The 16,989-nt window shown below is 45.1% G+C and overlaps 1 protein-coding gene across 3 annotated transcripts in view; it reads right to left on the bottom strand.

Annotated features, from left to right (window-relative positions):
- SYK (spleen associated tyrosine kinase) overlaps positions 1-16,989 on the bottom strand; it is a 94,529-nt gene that overhangs the window by 27,089 nt on the left and 50,451 nt on the right. For 2 of the 3 annotated variants that reach the window (XM_025360151.1, XM_025360152.1), the window contains exons 4-7: positions 8,773-8,911; positions 6,417-6,495; positions 5,992-6,041; positions 3,865-3,933 (exon numbers count right to left, since the gene is read on the bottom strand). In XM_025360151.1, the coding sequence (XP_025215936.1) occupies positions 3,865-3,933; positions 5,992-6,041; positions 6,417-6,495; positions 8,773-8,911 (337 nt within the window). The remainder of the gene's footprint in view (positions 1-3,864; positions 3,934-5,991; positions 6,042-6,416; positions 6,496-8,772; positions 8,912-16,989) is intronic. The other variant, XM_025360153.1, reaches the window with a different exon arrangement.

The raw sequence follows: 16,989 nt of genomic DNA, 5'->3' as shown, positions 1-16,989 counted from the left end.
AAACTAGGTGTGGTTTCCTTTTTTTGGAGGAATTACCCTGGTTCAGTAGACCCCCCACAGGCGAGGGTGGACTGTTGGCCAGGAAATAGGCTACCATCAGCCTTGCTCCGAGATCCATGAAAATAACACTGACCTCTGCAATTACTCTTCTCTTACAGCGAAGATCTAAAGTCTGTTCCTTTCTAATTATATGAAAACACATTTTCTCAAGGGTCTAGTCTACTAAGGCATTACCAAGCAAAAGAGTATGACTTGAGGATGTTTCTTTTTTTTTCTCTTCCCACTGAGCCCTGTACTTAAATGTAAGTTTTAAAATATTATAATCACCAATGTATGTGTTGGAATAAAACATGAAAAATGGGTTTTAATTGGAAATTCTGGGACACATTTCAGTTTAATCCTCTTAGGGGATGTGCCTTTGAAATGCAAAGCTGAAAAGTTCCCTGGAAGTCTTTAGGGATGCTGCTCTTCAATTTCCACCTATTTTCCATAAAAGAAGGATAAGGTTCTGTGCTTAAAGCAGCAGAGAAAGAAATTCCAGGACTAATACTGGGAGGGGTTTAATTCATTTAAAGACTACTAGTTGTATTCTTTAGTTAATTTTGTTTATATTGTATAAGCATGTTACTACTTTCTTTTCTTTTCTCTTCTCTTTTCTTTCTCAGAGTCTTGCTCTGTTGCCCAGGCTGGAGTGCAGTGGCACGATCTCTGCAATCTCCGCCTCCCAGGCTTAAGTGATTTTCCTGCTTCAGCCTCCTGAGTAGCTGGGAGTATACGTGTGTGCCACCACGAGTTTTCACCATATTGGCCAGGCTCGTCTTGACCTCAAGTGATCCACCTGCCTCGGCCTCCCAAAGGGCTGGGATTACAGGCGTGAGCCACTGTGCTTGGAAATATGATACTAATTTCTAAAGACAAGTTTAAAATGCATCAGCCTGTTAGTAATTTTATGAAACATTTCAATTATCTGATTGATAATCATCTTCAAATCAACACATACTTTTCATCAACTATCTAGATGGTATAGATAATTCAAGTTCTAACATATATATATTTTTTGTGCCTGAATTATTAAAACAACTATTTATGCTGAGAAAATTAACAAGTTCAAGAAAGTTATTTATCTCTTAGCTAACATGATGGGACATTTGACATAATTCTCACAATTCTTTTCTCATGACTGATTACATAATGGAAAGTTCCCCGTGTGTTTGTGAAAATATACATATTAGCTCTAAAATATTTCTGATAAGCAATTAAAATATTTTTAGTCTATAGCTTAAACCACACAACCTTGATCTTTTAAAAATTATCTCTTGATATTTTTGGCACTATATATGTGTCATCATTAGTAATACTTATTCCCAGTTTCTTACTTCTATAAAAAATTCAATGTATACTTTAATGTTCTTATAAACTTAAATAGAAACCAAACTTTTTTTTTTTTTGCCAGAAAGGTATTTTCACAATAGTAATAAGATTAATTACTCTCTACTATTTAATTTTGTTTTAAAAAATTGATTAAAATTTTTTAACAGGCTCAAATTTAAAAAGATACAACAGAATTTACAATGAAAAGTGGAATTTCTTAACATTCCCATCTCTTACTCCAGAGGCAACCAGCATTGCCAGTATTTGCTGTATTTTTCTAGGATACTCTATACGATATCAACACATTCTGTATATATGTGTGTGTGTGTGTGTGTGTGTGTACATGACATTGTCTTTTACAGTTACCATTATATTTTGAAAACAATTCTAGATCTCAGTTGTCTCCCACGGTAGCAATTTTACTGTAACTAATTTCATTTGTCTTCCATTGATAAGCATTTAAATTATTATCAGACTTTGTCAATTATACAGTTTTGGAAAAAACACCTTCACATGTACATGATTTCACATAAATGCAAGAATATCTGTACATACTTAGAAATACAATTGCAGAGCCTTTCTTACAGATTGCATCATTTCAGACTTCCCCAAGGAAGAGTAGGAGTGCTAATCTACCACGCCTTTACTACAGAGTTACCAAGCTTTTAAAATGTGGATCCGTTCCATAGGTGGACACAGTGAAGCACCATAGTTTTAACTTGCATTTCTCTTCTCATGAAGTTAAACAACATTTCATATGTTTAAAAACTATTTATGGCCGGGTGCGGTGGCTCACGCCTGTAATCTCAGCACTTTGGGAGGCTGAGGCAGGTGGATCCCGAGGTCAGGAGATCGAGACCATCCTGGCTAACACGGTGAAACTCCGTCTCTACTAAAAAACACAAAAAATTAGCCAGGTATGGTGGCGGGTGCCTATAGTCCCAGCTACTCGGGAGACTGAGGCAGGAGAATGGCATGAACCTGGGAGGCGGAGCTTGCAGTGAGCCGAGATGGCGCCACTGCACTCTAGCCTGGGCGACAGCCGTCTCAAAAAACAAAACAAAACAACAACAACAACAACAAAAAACAAAAAAGAACTATTTATATTTGCTTTACTATAAACTACTACTGATATTCCCTGTCCATTATCCAAGTAGACAGTTAATATTTTTCTTAATGATTTGTAGAATCTCTTTGTATATTAAAGCTATTAATCTATGTGTCAGCATTAGTGCTACTTACTCCCAGTTTCTCATTTCTCTTTTGATGATGTTATAGTTCTTATCTACACACATATTTCTTTATTTTTAGGTGGTAACTGATATTTTCTTCAATTTTTTTCTGACATGTTCTCCTGTAGTCTAAAGATGCACTAAAACTTATTTTCTAGGTATTTCGTTAGCCACTGTGGGTAATCTGTGGGCGTGGTTTGCCTTGGGTAAACATGAAAAACAGACATAGTTATTTTATTCAGGTGTAAAATACACCTTTTCTTCCTCTCAAACACTGCATTAAATCGTTCTGTTCTATGGTCAACATGATTGAGAACTTCTTGAGTATGAGTAAACTTGGAAAATTATTACTATATAAAACCTCACGGGTTTTATGTCTTTTATTTCTGCTGTTTCTAATAAATACTTTAGGCAATCTACTTCATGAGTGGATGCTCAATTATATGCTAAAATATCGGTAAAAACACCAATTAATATGAAAACAAAAAGAATTTCTGATAAAAAGAATCAATTTTACCCCACTGATAATAAAAGTAGAATGGAAAAAAAGCAATTCAAGCACATCATATATACATATTTTGGGGGAAGGAATAAATGAGTCATTATAAATAAAAGTCATTAAAAAGAACTTATTTTTATTTTCCCTCAAAATCCAATAATAGAACAAAACATGGAAATCAATGAGATGTCAACATTACTGCCTCAAAAAGAAAACTGTTTTTTCTAGTCCTCAGATTACACCTCTTCTTTACATGTCACATTTGCAGTTCTGTGTTAGACGTTTAAGCCATAAGGAAGTCACCATGCACTGCCTGACCTCACTGTGCAGCGCACCTCACAAAACCCGGGCGTTCCCTCCATCACAACGTAACTTACATAATCAATTACCAGAACACTGCAACACCGGAGTCTGGCCACCAAAAAGTAAGTGGGCCATCTTGGAAAAGATTTTCCGACATGATAATTAGCTATGACAGATGACGCCAACTGAAACGACTTTAAAAAGACACTTGAGCACAGAAAGCATGCTCACACTGATGGACTTCCAGCTGACGGACGGAGGACCCACACAAAAAGCACATGATGTACCTGGGGTGCGGCTGCCCAGGAATGGCAGGTGTGAGCAAGGGCAAAGAGGCCTGGAAGCAGAGTGGCAAGAGGTGGGGGGCAGCGCACACGCAGGGCAGGCTGGGCGGGCGGGAGCTGAGTGCGGGTTGGTCCTACCACTTAGTTGGACAGCAAGCAGGGGATGCTTTAGCACCTTTCTGTGGCCAGGCTTTGGGAAGGAGTATGATTTGATTCTTGAGATTATTCCACCCGCTGACCAAGTCTAGAAACCACAACGGCAAAGAGGAACAGTAAATGTTTCAGAAGACAAATACAGGATCCCTTCCATGACATGCTACTTAAACTTGCTTCTGTAATCGCACCACTAACCCCCTCCTGCCCCCGCCAGTGAGATCTACCACGGGCAACACCTGATCATTGGGAAGGCTTCTGGAAGGGCCTGCCACTTGGGGAGAAGGATCTAGAAATATATTTGGGAAATATGTTCCACTGAAGGCTACAAAATTAGAGCTGTTACATTTACTAGCTCATGCTTCATGTGGAATTATTAAGTCACAAACTCAAGACAAACCACCCGAAAGAAACCACAAGTAGATCTGAGTGCTCAGTTGTGTTGCTTCTTCATGGTGGGTGCTGGTTCCATGGTGGAAAATTTTTGTGGAAATTAATTGAGTTGTACATGTAGGACCTCTGCATTTTTTCTCCGTACGCATTTTACCAGTCAATTAAAAAGTTATTCCAAAATATTTAACTTCTTGTAGCCATTGGGTGATGATGGCTAAACACAGGGCTTGACATTATTTTAAGAGTTCTCAGCCCTAAGCCCTCATCCATCTGAAGGGTATACGGATCTGTCTTATGGAGCCTATAATATTAAGGTAGAGTTGCCAGGCCGGAGAGCCCTGTAAAGGGCAAAATAAAGTCACACCTCCATAAAGGCATTACATTTTGATCCCAAAGTTCACTGGTATTTTAGCAAATTCATGTTCCCTGCATTTGATAACAAGTGCTGCCTCTGGATGGCCTCCCCTGTTTCAACCTGGGCTCAGCTCCTGGGCAGCCAATTGTCCCTACTGGAGGCAGGATGTGTATTTGGCTTTCTGCAGATTTTGTTTTTCAAGGGTTACCAGGCAAAAAGTGAGGTGCAGAGGGCACACTTCACAGATGGCATTAAAGGGCATAAAAAGTCCATATAGGCTGGGCTCACGCCTATATGGTGGCTCACGCTTGTAATCCCAGCATTTTGGGAGGCCGAGGTGGGCAGATCACGAGGTCAGGAGATCGAGACCATCTTGGCTAACATGGTGAAACCCTGTCTCTACTAAAAATACAAAAAAATTAGCCAGGCATGGTGGCGGGTGCCTGTAGTCACAGCTACTTGGGAGGCTGAGGCAGGAGAATGGCGTGAACCCGGGAGGCAGAGCTTGCAGTGAGCAGAGATTGTGCCACCACACTCCACCCTGGGAGACAGAGCTAGACTCCATATCAAAAAAAAAGAAAGAAAGAAAGAAAAAAAAAAAGTCCATATGAAGTCCCCAAGAAAAGATCAGGAAAAGAATTCCTACTTAGAGAATAAATCTGTACCTGACCTCCTAACAGGCTGGAGGGAGGAGAGAGCTGGGGTCCTGTGGATTATACGTGTGTTAACATAGACGGTTCAAGGATGAAGTTAAAAAATATGTTCCCATTTCTCAAATATTGCAAGAGGCCTACTTCTGATTTAATATTGGGTTTCATTCGCATTGTGTATATTCTCCAAAAATGAAGAGAATTTCACCTAGACAAGAAGTTAAGAAAATGTGACTAGGCAGGGTGTGGTGGCTCATGCGTGTAATCCCAGCACTTTGGGAGGCTGAAGTAGGAGAATAACTTGAGGCCAGGAATTTGTGAACAGCCTGACCAACATGGCAAAACCCCGTCTCTACTAAAAAATACAAAAAGTAGCCAGGTGTGGCAGGCACCAGTAATCCCAGCTACTCGGGAGGCTAGGGCATGAGAATGGCGTGAACCCAGAAGGCAGAGGTTGCAGTGAGCCGTGACTGCACCACTGCACTCTAGTCAGGGTGACAGAGTAAGACTCTGCCTCCAAAAAAAAAAAAAAAAAAAAAGAAAGAAAGAAAGAAAAGAAAGTGTGGCTAGTTTATCACTAACAGTAGGCTGATTGTGCCTAACACTCACTAGAAATCCCAGCTCATTAAGGAAAATGTTTTGAAGGGCAATCAAAATATCAGTGACCACCACTCCTGTTAGCTAAAACATGCTTTTCATTTGTGAAATATGCAACAGCTTCTCATTCAGTGGTATTCCTAGTGACACTTACCGCAGGATGGGAACCTGGAAGTTGCGGACGACCTCCAAAATTAACATTTCCTGGTTGAGAGAATATGGACCATTACTACTCTATCTGTGGAAACCACTTCCTTTCCCCCCACCCCCTGCAGATCGGTCAATGAGATCAGGATGTGCTGCTGCTTGAGAAGTGAGCACGTTTTCTGCAGGTACTTCTGACCCTCTTTTACTTTTTCCCGCATGCAATTAAGACAAATAATTACAATTTTTTAAAAAGTTAAAGCAACCAGCTATTTTTTGATTCATGATCTACAAAATTGGAGTGCTCTGATAACGTTATTAATCAATCCGTAAGAAGTCCTCATCCAACCCGAAACTGCAATCAGCTAAGTCGAAAACGAGGCTGATTGTCACTGATACCTCAAACAGTGAGACTCCGGTGTCTCGGGAACTCACCCTGTGTGCCGATTTTTTGACACGGGACAGTAAGAACTCTTAACAAACCATCTGCTTTATAAGAATAATGCTCGACGAGCTGAAAGAGAAAAAAGTAAGAAAGTGTGGTAAATAACAAGGTCAGGAAACAGAGAAATAGTGACTGAGAGCTGCTGACTGACTGTTGGGCTTTCAAAGTGGCCCCAAGACGCGTAAATGCTTTGATGTGCGTAAGTCCACTCCACAAGGGTGGCTGGGGAAGTGGGCCCACAGATAGGCATCCTCCCTCTTGGGCTAGGGGCAGCAAATTTTTTTTGTAAACAGAAAGTGGTATTTTTGGTTTTTGTGGGCCTCATACCATATCTGTGTCCTTTGTTTACTTATTTATCCAAAACAACATCTTTAAAAGCATAAAAACCATTCTCTTCAAGGACTACACAGAAACAAGCTGAGAGCCAGATTTGGTCTGTGGGTTTGCAGATCCCTGGTCTACAGTAAAGAATATTGAAATAGGGTAGTATAGCAATCACCAATTCTCTGTGAAATGGCACTGGGGCCCTGCAGTTGGGGTAGGGTACAGAAGTACCTTACAATGCTGTCAAGAAAAATCAATGAAATCATGCATGGGAAATTGGAATGTATTGCTGGCATTTTTGAGGTAGTTTCCTAAACACAGTCCCTAGAAAATATACAATGAGGAATATATAATTAGAGATGAATGCTATGATCTACCAGGGGAATCAATAAAAACAGTAAAGAGTCTTGGGAAGGGCATTCTCCATAATTAGAGATGCTTAACACCATGGTGAGCGCTCAGCCTTTGAAACTGTGAGAGAACGCCACACACACAAGATGCCCTTTCCGGAGAAGGTGAATGAATGGCTGTTTATAAGTGATGGGGCCTGGGACCTTGGAGCATTAAGCTGGCATAGAGGACTCCAGGTGACCTTGCATTCCAGAAGGCCACATTCCCTGCTCACCTCCCTGATACGCTTTGGGGCATTGAGGGTAGAAAGGTTAAATACTGTTTCGAATCAATAGCGTTAAAAGAAAGAAGCCTGTGGTCAATGATGAGACATGGCAATGAGCCACAAAATCAAAAGACAATGTAAATGTTGTGACTAACATTTTTTAATATGATCATATTCACATTCAAAAAAGGAGTATTTTTTTCCCCCAATTACAGCACTAGAAACCAAATCACATTTGGAAGTAGTAACTTTAAGTGCTTTAAAGGGGCTAAGGCTCTGTAGTCTCAGTTTTTGAAAAGACAAGATTTTGAGTTGAGTCCTTTCCTCAATATTGACTGCATGTGTGGCCCCAGCTGGGCTTGGGTGAGGACATCCGAATGTGCCTTGATTATGCCCCTCACCCATACATGTTCGAGGTAGCTGGTGCTCTGGGGTGGTGGGGTAGTGGCAGTCAGTTGGCTTTCTCTGTGTCTCTGAACCTACTACAGTTTACAGGATGCTCTGCTAAGATGATGTGTGAAGTACTGTTACTTTTATTTCCTTCATTATCAGCCAGTGTAGCTGTGATGCAAAATTAAGACAAGCAATCTGTGCTCACTGCGATTCAGGGAAAGCAGCGACGAGCATTATTTTAGTGCTTATTAGTGCCTAAGGAACTTCCAAATTGTGAGTTGTTTCAGGGTTTGCTAGTAGCTGGGTCAGGAATATGCACTTTTTAGACCAGGGCTGTGGCAATCAGTATGAGCAGCAGCCTGGAGCCCGGGGAGTATGCTTTCTAAATTTAGGATGTGCTTCCTACACCGCCTTAGTTTCCACAGAGGGAGACTCGATTTACAATGAGGAGGACACCTGACATTTGCTGTCTAATTCAGCCTCTCACACCACCAACAAAGCCCTGCTTAGCTCTTCCCAGGCCTCCTTCCCCAGGCATCCATTCCTCTATTTTGTGTGTCTTTGTCTGAAAGGCTGTTTTGGGCTGTAGTTAGAATATCCTAGGAATAAATATTTTCTAGCTCTCCAAAAGACGATGTCTTGTTAAACTCTGAACACAGACCTGCACGTACATCACCTTGTGGCACCGAGGACTGAGCGGCCCTGAACGAGCCATGGAACCTTCGCTCACCTCACATGACAGCCTCTGGACCAGTGCTTTTCAAACACAGAAGCCACCTGGAGGCTGAAAGTGGGGTCTGATGGGCAGGTGGGACAGGGGCCCAGGTGTGGGGCAGGGGCCCAGGTGTGGATCCAGGTGTGCGTTTCTCATGAGCTCCAGGGCTGCTGCTGGCCTGGGGACCACACTGTGGGGAGTGGGTGGTTCGGTTCCCCTTGTGTCTCAGAGTCCATGGGACAAGAAGCCCCACATGCCCTGTACTCTACCCACAAGGTGGGGAGAGGAGGCCGGGTACCTGCCAGAGCGTGTCGAACTTCTTTCCCTCGGGGATGGAGAGCTTCCCTGTCTTGTCTTTGTCAATGCGATAGTGCAGCACCTTCCCTTCGTGCAGCAGGCACAGGGCGTAGGAGCCGTTGTTGTCTCTGGCTCGGATCCTAGAAGAGAGGATGGAGCTGCATCATCCCCAGGCCTGCCAGTCCCCAGGTGGGACCTGGGAGGAAGCACCCTGGCCTGAGTGGTCAGCAGCCGCTCCCTGGGGCCTGTCACCCGGCAAGGCAGCCGGAGGGCAGAGTCTGGAGCCTCCAGGTCAAGGGCTTTGCCCAACCCAGGAAGGCCCTGTTTACCACTCAGGGATGATGCCAGTGGGCGAGCTTGCAACAAGGAAATGTTAGCAGATTGGTGATGAATGGACCATGGCTAAGCTCTAGCAGGGCCCAGGAGCTCTGGGCAGTGGTCAGGAGAGCCTGGTGCTTGGTAGCAGTGATGCTGCTCAGGGCAATGAGCACGGGCGCTCCATGGGTCCTGATTACTGTGGAGCCCAATGGACTCACCTTTCTTCACCAGGGCCTGCATTTGGGTCAGATCCAAGACGGACAGCTCCACTACCCGGCTTGGGGTGTGGGCGGGGGTGTTTGGTGGGCATTTTAACCAGCCATCTTCTGGACCAGAGATGGAAGGATATGGAAGCTTCCATCCCCTGGGCCTTCCTCACTCCCTCCCACACTCCCACTGCAGGCAAGGGAGGCAGGGCTGGACTTCAAACACTTTCAAAGGATGATATTGTCGGGTAACACCCCCAGTAGAAGAAAATGACATCCACTGTGGGGTGAAGAGACAGAGCTGAAACCAGAGCTGTGCTGGCCGTGCTGAGCAGCCAAGGCTCTGTCTTCACGGTCATGCTGGGCGACCCTCAGTACCACTCCCTGCCCTGGGTCCTGGTGAACAGAGACAAGGGAGTCTGATGCCAGGCAGGGAGCAACACTCCCAGTGCAGTGCATGCGACGCGAGGCTCACAACTCACGGGGAGGTGAGAGATCCCCTGGAAGACCTGTAGGACTTGGGGAGTTTGAGGTCCCGGTGGAGGCTGGAAAGGCATGAAATGGGTGCGAATCCCCCAGTTTAGCTTCGTAGTGACACCCACAGTCCCATTCTCCCCTCTCCACAGCTGCAGCCCTTTGGATCATGAGATCCTAGGTTCTGAGGGTGAGTCATGAAGGCCTAGGAAGCCCCTTTGGCCTCTGCATTTTCTAAAATGAGGAAGCTGAGGTCCAAAATTGTTAAGCCGCATGCCCAAATGCACTGTACTTGGGGCAGAGTTCAAGGGTGCTCAGCTGCCTTGGGACATCTGGGTACTGGGGAAATTTCTGATGCCTCCTCCTGGTTGCAAGAGGTCAGATACATGGCCACAGGGCGAGTTGAGATGGCCTTCAGAACTGGACATGGCCATGCTTTCCTGTCCCTTGCCATGGAGACTCATCTCAAAAAGCTAACCCAAGGCTTGAAAGCTGAACGACGGCATGGGAGGAGTGAATTTCAGGATAAGTGTCTTTTCTAGCGGTGCTTGCCTGTGCACAGCGCCCCACAGCTCAGGGCAGCTGGCCAGGGTGCAGGACACACATCCAGGTTCTCTGTGGTCTCAGCAGGTGGCTGTGCTGAAACCTTCTCACTGTGAGAACAGCCTCTTCCTCCCAAACCAACCAAGTCGTCAGCACCCAAGGTGTGAGCTCCCTTTTCACAGCCACATGGCTGATTACAGCCAGCAGTTAGTGATGGTTAAATACAACACAACACAACACAACAAACAAAAAACCATACTGTCATCTTTTTATATAAAGAGAGAACTGAGTCTGTTTTATAGGGAGAGTATCTTATAAAGCGAGGCTATTTATGTTTATTCGATACACATCCGTGGCTTATAGTTTGAAGGTGTAAAGAGCTATCCAAATACCGCAGCAGTAAGAGTGGATGCATATACCTATAAAAGTTGGCCTTGAAAGAATGGTGACAATATGCCACTCCAAAGTATTTCCTATCATTTAATCTTTTACGTCTGTGACCTCAAGGTCATGGAGATAATACATGGGATCTGAACCAGGTGCAGTGGCACACACCTGTAATCCTAGCACTTTGGGAGGCCAAGGCAGGAGGATTACTTGAGCCCAGGAGGTCAAAGCTGCAGTGAGCCAAGACTGCACCACGGCACTCCAGCCTGGACAACAGAGTGAGACTCCATATCTACAAAAAAAGATAGTAGTAACAAATGGGATCTGAACTCTGGTTTCTGAATCCATGTCCAATCTGCTGTACTCCATCTTGCCCTATGTCTTGATTGACATTTTCTTGTTAAAAACTGAGACAGACAAGCACAGACTGCCCTGAGTGATGATGCCATCAACCTCATTAGGCATCAGGCAAATACGAATGAAGACCACAGGAAAGTACCATTCCACGCTCTTCAGACTGGTGGAAGTTAGAAAGATCGTTCTAAGTGCTACTGAGAGTGGGGAGCAGCAAGGCCCCTCCTACGTTGTTTGTGGGAACATAAATGGCTTACCCACTTTGGAAAACAATTTGGGACGGTCTCCTGAAACTGAACCTATTCATTCACAGCCCTCGTGAATGAGGAATTCCACCCCTAGGTGTACGAAATGTGTGCACCATACACTACAGGGCTACTTACAGCAGCTTCATCTGTGCTTATCAAAAACTGCACATAACCTAAGTGTTCACTGACCACAGAGCAAGTAAATTGTAGGAATTCACACAATACAATATTATAAAGCAAGAAAATGAGCAAATGGTAGCTATACAAAGCACAGATAAGTCTCACAAACATAAAACACACTTCATGCTTCCATATACACAAAGTCCCCAAACAGACACAAGCCACCTGTTTTATTTAGTGAGGTACACCTAGGTGGTAAAACTAAAAAAACAAACACATGAAAAAAAACAACAAAAAAAGCAAGGGCGTGATGAACACAAGAGTTCAGGAGGTGGTGCCTCCCAGGAGGCCAGCCAGGCAGACGGGTGTGAGTGCGTGAGGGCGGAGGGGCTCCGGCAATGCCGGGTGCATTTCATTTCTTGACTGGGTTGTGTTTGCTTGATAATCATTCATTAAGTTGTACCTATTTAGTTATGCACTCTTCTGTGTTTTATATTTCACAATAAAAGCAGTATAAAAAGAGAGCTGGTACCAGGAGGAAACGGAGAGCAACCCAGAGGAAACAGAGAGTGCTCTTTGCTTTTGAACCAGGAGTTTCTGCAAAGGCCCCACTTCCTTGAGGCTCCTCAAGAGGCCAGGTTCTGCAGGCGATCCCCTCTCTTCCTGTGCTCCACCAAGCAGTCCCGGCCAGCTCCCGGCAACAGGTAACTGGAAGGTACAGGGACTGACCATGGACACGCAGCCTGAGTAGCCCCCTGTGGCAGGTGGCAAGAAACAAGAGCAGGGAAAGGAAACCCACAGGCCCAGCATCTGTAGGTGGCAAAGACCAGAAGGCTCGTGACATTAACCACCAGCAACTGTGAAGTATCTGCTGGCTGCAGGCAGATCCTGGACCAGGCTATTTTTAATTTAACATAGGAGACAAACTGATTTGGAAGCCTTGCTCCTCCTCTTGGCTGTGTCCTGTTACTGAGAGCTTTGCCCTGGTGGTGGCATCAGCACACCCAGCCAGGCTTATGGCTCCACAGACACCCAGAGCAGGCGTGCACACAGGCAGGGCTCCCGGCTCCTGTCTGGTTTGTCGCCTTCCGCCTTCAAGGTCAACTGGCCTCAGGCTGTTCACAGAAGCCTTTAATATTTTTTCCCAGTAATTGTCTTGGGAGGAGTAAGTGAACAGATTTGTGTTTTGCTATTGCAAAGCCTGAGATTTCCAGGGCTGGAGCTCGAGATGATGCTGAGAAGCTGTCCTAACTGGTTTTGAGACAGTCCTTGACCTGCGGCACGGCTGCTTTCCCAGGGTGGGCAAAGTTGGCCTCTGGGGTGAGCAGGCCTTGTGCCTCACAGGTATTAGAACACTATGCAAAGGTGAGGCGTGTTGACTCTGCTGGGGCATGGCCTGGAAGGGCCGGACTCCTGTACTCTCCTGCACCCTCCTGGGGGGACAGAGAATAGACAGAGGTGATGCCCGGGCACCAAGGGGAAAGTGAGGATCCAAGAAGTAGTGAGACACTCAAGGCGGCCTCCCCGGGGCTACTGGGGACACTGCCTGTATCTGCTGTAGACAGAATAGAAAAACCAGGCCCATTCCAGCCCACTAGGTGTTCTCATTTTCCCCTGCCGTTTGTTTTTTCTCCTTTTTCTCTCAAAGGAGACTTTAATCAGCATCAATGAAGTGATATTGACATCAGATCACAACTCTCTTTGAACTTTTAACTTCAGACAGGTCATGACTCTTTATGATGACCTAGGTCTGCAAAACCACGTGTGTCAAATAAAATGTCATACTTTGATCAGTTACGGCAGCATATGAGAGCACTGCTGGAGCGGAATTTTTGTTGTGGCAAAGGAGGCTCGTGACAGCCAAACAGTCTCATTCATCAATGAACAAGGAGAAGGTTTTTCCTAAGCTGCAAATTCACTTTTGAAATTGAAGTATAGGACAAAAAGTGAGCTGAAACTTGAACAGCCAAAAGTAAGTGGCAAATAAGAGCAATTAAAGTGGGTTTGGCCAAAGGGCCAATGCTAATCTCAGCGCGGCAGTGGACAGGGACAGAATCTCAGGCCAGCAGCACAGTGAGCACCTGGATGTGGGATTCCCACCTTAAAGCAAGGGCCTGTGAGGAGGAAATCCCCCTCAACTCTGGAGGAAAGCGTTCCCGGCATTGGATACTCAAGATTCCCACAGATGAATATTAACCAGGCACAAGCTCAGAAAGATCACTGAAAATATAAGGAAGCGTGAGTTATGAGACAAGGGGTAGGGAGGGAAAGAGAGAGGAAAAGATAGAGATTTACATCCTCCAAAACTTTCAGTAGTAGAATAATCAGATATAGAATATAAACTATGAAATGTTTAACAAAATAAAAAATGGAACTATGGAAATTAGCAACCAACAAAATACTCTAAAAATACCCCAGAAATATTTGAAAAACAAACAAACAAACAACAAATAGAACTGCTAGAAATTTTCTAAAAAATGTAAAAGTTTCTACAAATAGAGGCATTTTCAAAGTTAACTTTATTGGAACCAGTCCAATAATATAGTATTTGGACATTTTGCAGGAATTGCAACTGCAAATGTAGTTATAGACCCTCCAATGAACTATGAAAATCTCAAATGATCATAGTTGTTAACCTAGCCCAGGTAGGTAACAGGTATCTCAAACAGGCTCACATCATATCCCCAGACCAGCAGCATCAGCATCATTTGAGAACTTGGTAGGAATGCAAATGGCTGAGTCCTTATGCAGACCTGTGAATTAAAAACTCAGGGGATGGGAGGCAGAAATCTGTGCTTTTGCCGGCCCTCCAGATGGTTCTCTCTCTCTCTCTTTCACACACACACACACACACACACACATTCACTCACTAGCTCATTTGATTACGGGCTCCATGGGTGACCCTGCAGGATAAACCAATGTACAATAAGAATAGATAGTCCAGAGAAGTTTGTACCCCATTTTTTTATGCAGTTGAGGACTAGAAGATGCAGTGATTCTGGCTCTCTAAGAAAAAGGGTTGTGTCCATCAGAATCAGGGGTGTGCAAATCAGAGGCATACAGCCCTCATCCAGGAGCAGGCCCTGGGTGGGACCCAGCTTGGGGACACCAGATAACATACTTGTCACCTTGAACATCAGAACAACACCTCTCACCAATGTCCATACCCTTCACCTCCCCACCCCAGCATGTGGCTTGCATGGCAGGTGACGCCTTGCTTTGGAAACAGGTGTTATTAATCCGTTGCAATGCAAGTGGGACTCAGTATAAGGGAGTCATAAAAAATTTATTCATGTATATCCCATTTCTCTGCAAAATTGAGACAGTTCCTAAGGACATACACTTTAGTATTCTATATGACCAGGAAACAACCCTAAATTAGGATAAAGCATGGGAAATGGATGCAGTACTTTAAGTTGGGCTCCACAGGTTGTGCACAGGTCCACAGGAGATGATATGCAGCTGTGGTTCTCAAGTAAGTGTGTGTGTGTGTGTGTGTGTGTGTGAGAGAGAAAGAGAGAACGAGAGAGAGAGAGAGAGAGAGATGGTAGCGTGGAGGGGGAAGAAGTGAGAGGATGGGAATGTGTGCAGACGTTAGGGAAAGGAAGGGGAGAAGAGAGGTGGAGACAACGAGTGTGTCTTACTGCACCTGGAACTTGGCTAGTACAAAAGGGATGACTCGAAGATTACACTGTTTATTTCTTCTCAAAAGGCACAGGGGAAAGAAGGTCAGGAGGCCACACGAATTTCAGCTGCAGAGCACATAACAAGCCACACAGGGATTCGATGGTGGCATGGGGGCCGGGAACGGGTGGCTACCAAGGCCTCTGAGGGCAAATTGCACTCGAAGTTGGTCTGTGCTCTGAGGGCTTTCTGCGCTATCTTTTTATCCTGTCCTGCACACTTGGAACAAGGGCTTCCTGGTGATTGTTTTAACTAATGTATTGAAGAGCTATCATGGAAAGGAGCACTTCTAGGGTCCCAAGAGATCATGTACAGCAACTGTGGCCTGAGTAGAGTACATCAGGCCCACTTAGCTGCAGGGGACAGTGATGTTCTTGCAACTTTAGGACCCACCAAGCCTGTAGGCTTCCCACCCTCCTCACTCACTCTTCAACATGCGTGTCTCTCAGATCGCTGAGGCTCACAACCTCCTGGGCTTCCTCTCCGACTCAGTTTCTCTCCAGACATCTGCAAACTACTGGGCCTGATCACAGCCCTGCTCTCCAGGTGCCTCTCCTGCTGTGAGCTCTCAGAGCAGCTGCCCTGTTTCATGCTGCATACTCAGGGCAGCCGAGCAGTCAGGGTCTCTCTTAACACCCCATGGTGTGGCCTGGGGCAGCCACGTGCCACTCCCTCCACCACCCGGCCAGTCTGCCTCCATCCAGGAAAACTCTGCCACTATCCATAGAATCTCAGGGCACCAAAATGGTCTCAGGGCACCACGTGACTGTGACCATGACATGATGCTGTCTCCTGGGGCTCGGACTGGGGCTCTGGAGATGTCCGGGCTCCTGAACGCCCACTCGGCATCCACTGCTTCACTTCCCTCCCTCTCCCGCAGGCATCCAGGCCTGCCCTGGCCTCCACACCCATGCTACCCCTGAATCTCTTGCGGCCCTGCTTTTGTTGCCTCTGTCTGGTGAGGTGTCAAGCTCTGCCAAACCAAGTCAGCCCACTTGCTCTGACGGCCACTTCCCAGTTCCTACAGTTAGCGACACACAAGATGATCATCCAGCCTGGGCACCTGAGACAGGCCCGATGACCCATGCTGTCCCTCCTCCTATCCAAGTAGTGGCCCCCGTTCAAGTTAGCAGCCAGAATGTTCCTTTACCCAGAGAAATTTTTCCCACCAAGACGATGTTCTAGGTGCTGGGTTGCACTTGTGAAGGCAGCAGCCCAATCTCTGCCCTTGTGCATCCAGAGCAAGCGGGAGTGGGGACAATAAACAAGTAAATGAAAACAAAATAAAGATCATGCTGGGTAGGCACAGTGTCGTGGTGGAGAGGACCTACTGCCAAGCACTGCAGACTCTGCAGCCCGTCAGCTTGCATTTATCATCTTCCCCCTGCAGTCAAAGTCCGGTGAGGGCAGGGAATAAGGTCTGACTTAGTCCCCACAGTATCCAAGTCCTATCACAATGCCTGCTGCATGTCTGGTTGAAAACATGTCTATTTTGTTGAATGAATGACTATTTTTTAACTTTTTTTTTTTTTTTTTTTTACACAGTACATTTCTAAAGTCAGAAGGTAGAAACTGTAGTTAAAATGGAATTGGTGACTTACTGGTTGGACGACTCTGTCCACAGATCTGAAATACTACCTTTTATTTTTAACATTAACTGAGCTATTTGGAGAGCAGCCACTTACGTGTCTTAAAGGTCACCTTGAACTTATTCTTGGCTTTGTAAGATTTACAAGGACTCTTAGCCAAAAACAATAAAATATTTACCTGGATACTAAACGCAAAGAAAACGACACTTCCATCTTTAAAATTTTGCCCAGCATGGACTCTTCAGAGCATTTCCATCCTAAGATCATTTATAAGATGAAATGAAGGACACATCCC

Source organism: Theropithecus gelada, chromosome 15 (assembly GCF_003255815.1).
Source record: "Theropithecus gelada isolate Dixy chromosome 15, Tgel_1.0, whole genome shotgun sequence".
NCBI lineage: Eukaryota > Metazoa > Chordata > Mammalia > Primates > Cercopithecidae > Theropithecus > Theropithecus gelada.
This window is presented reverse-complemented; position numbering and strand designations above follow the sequence as displayed.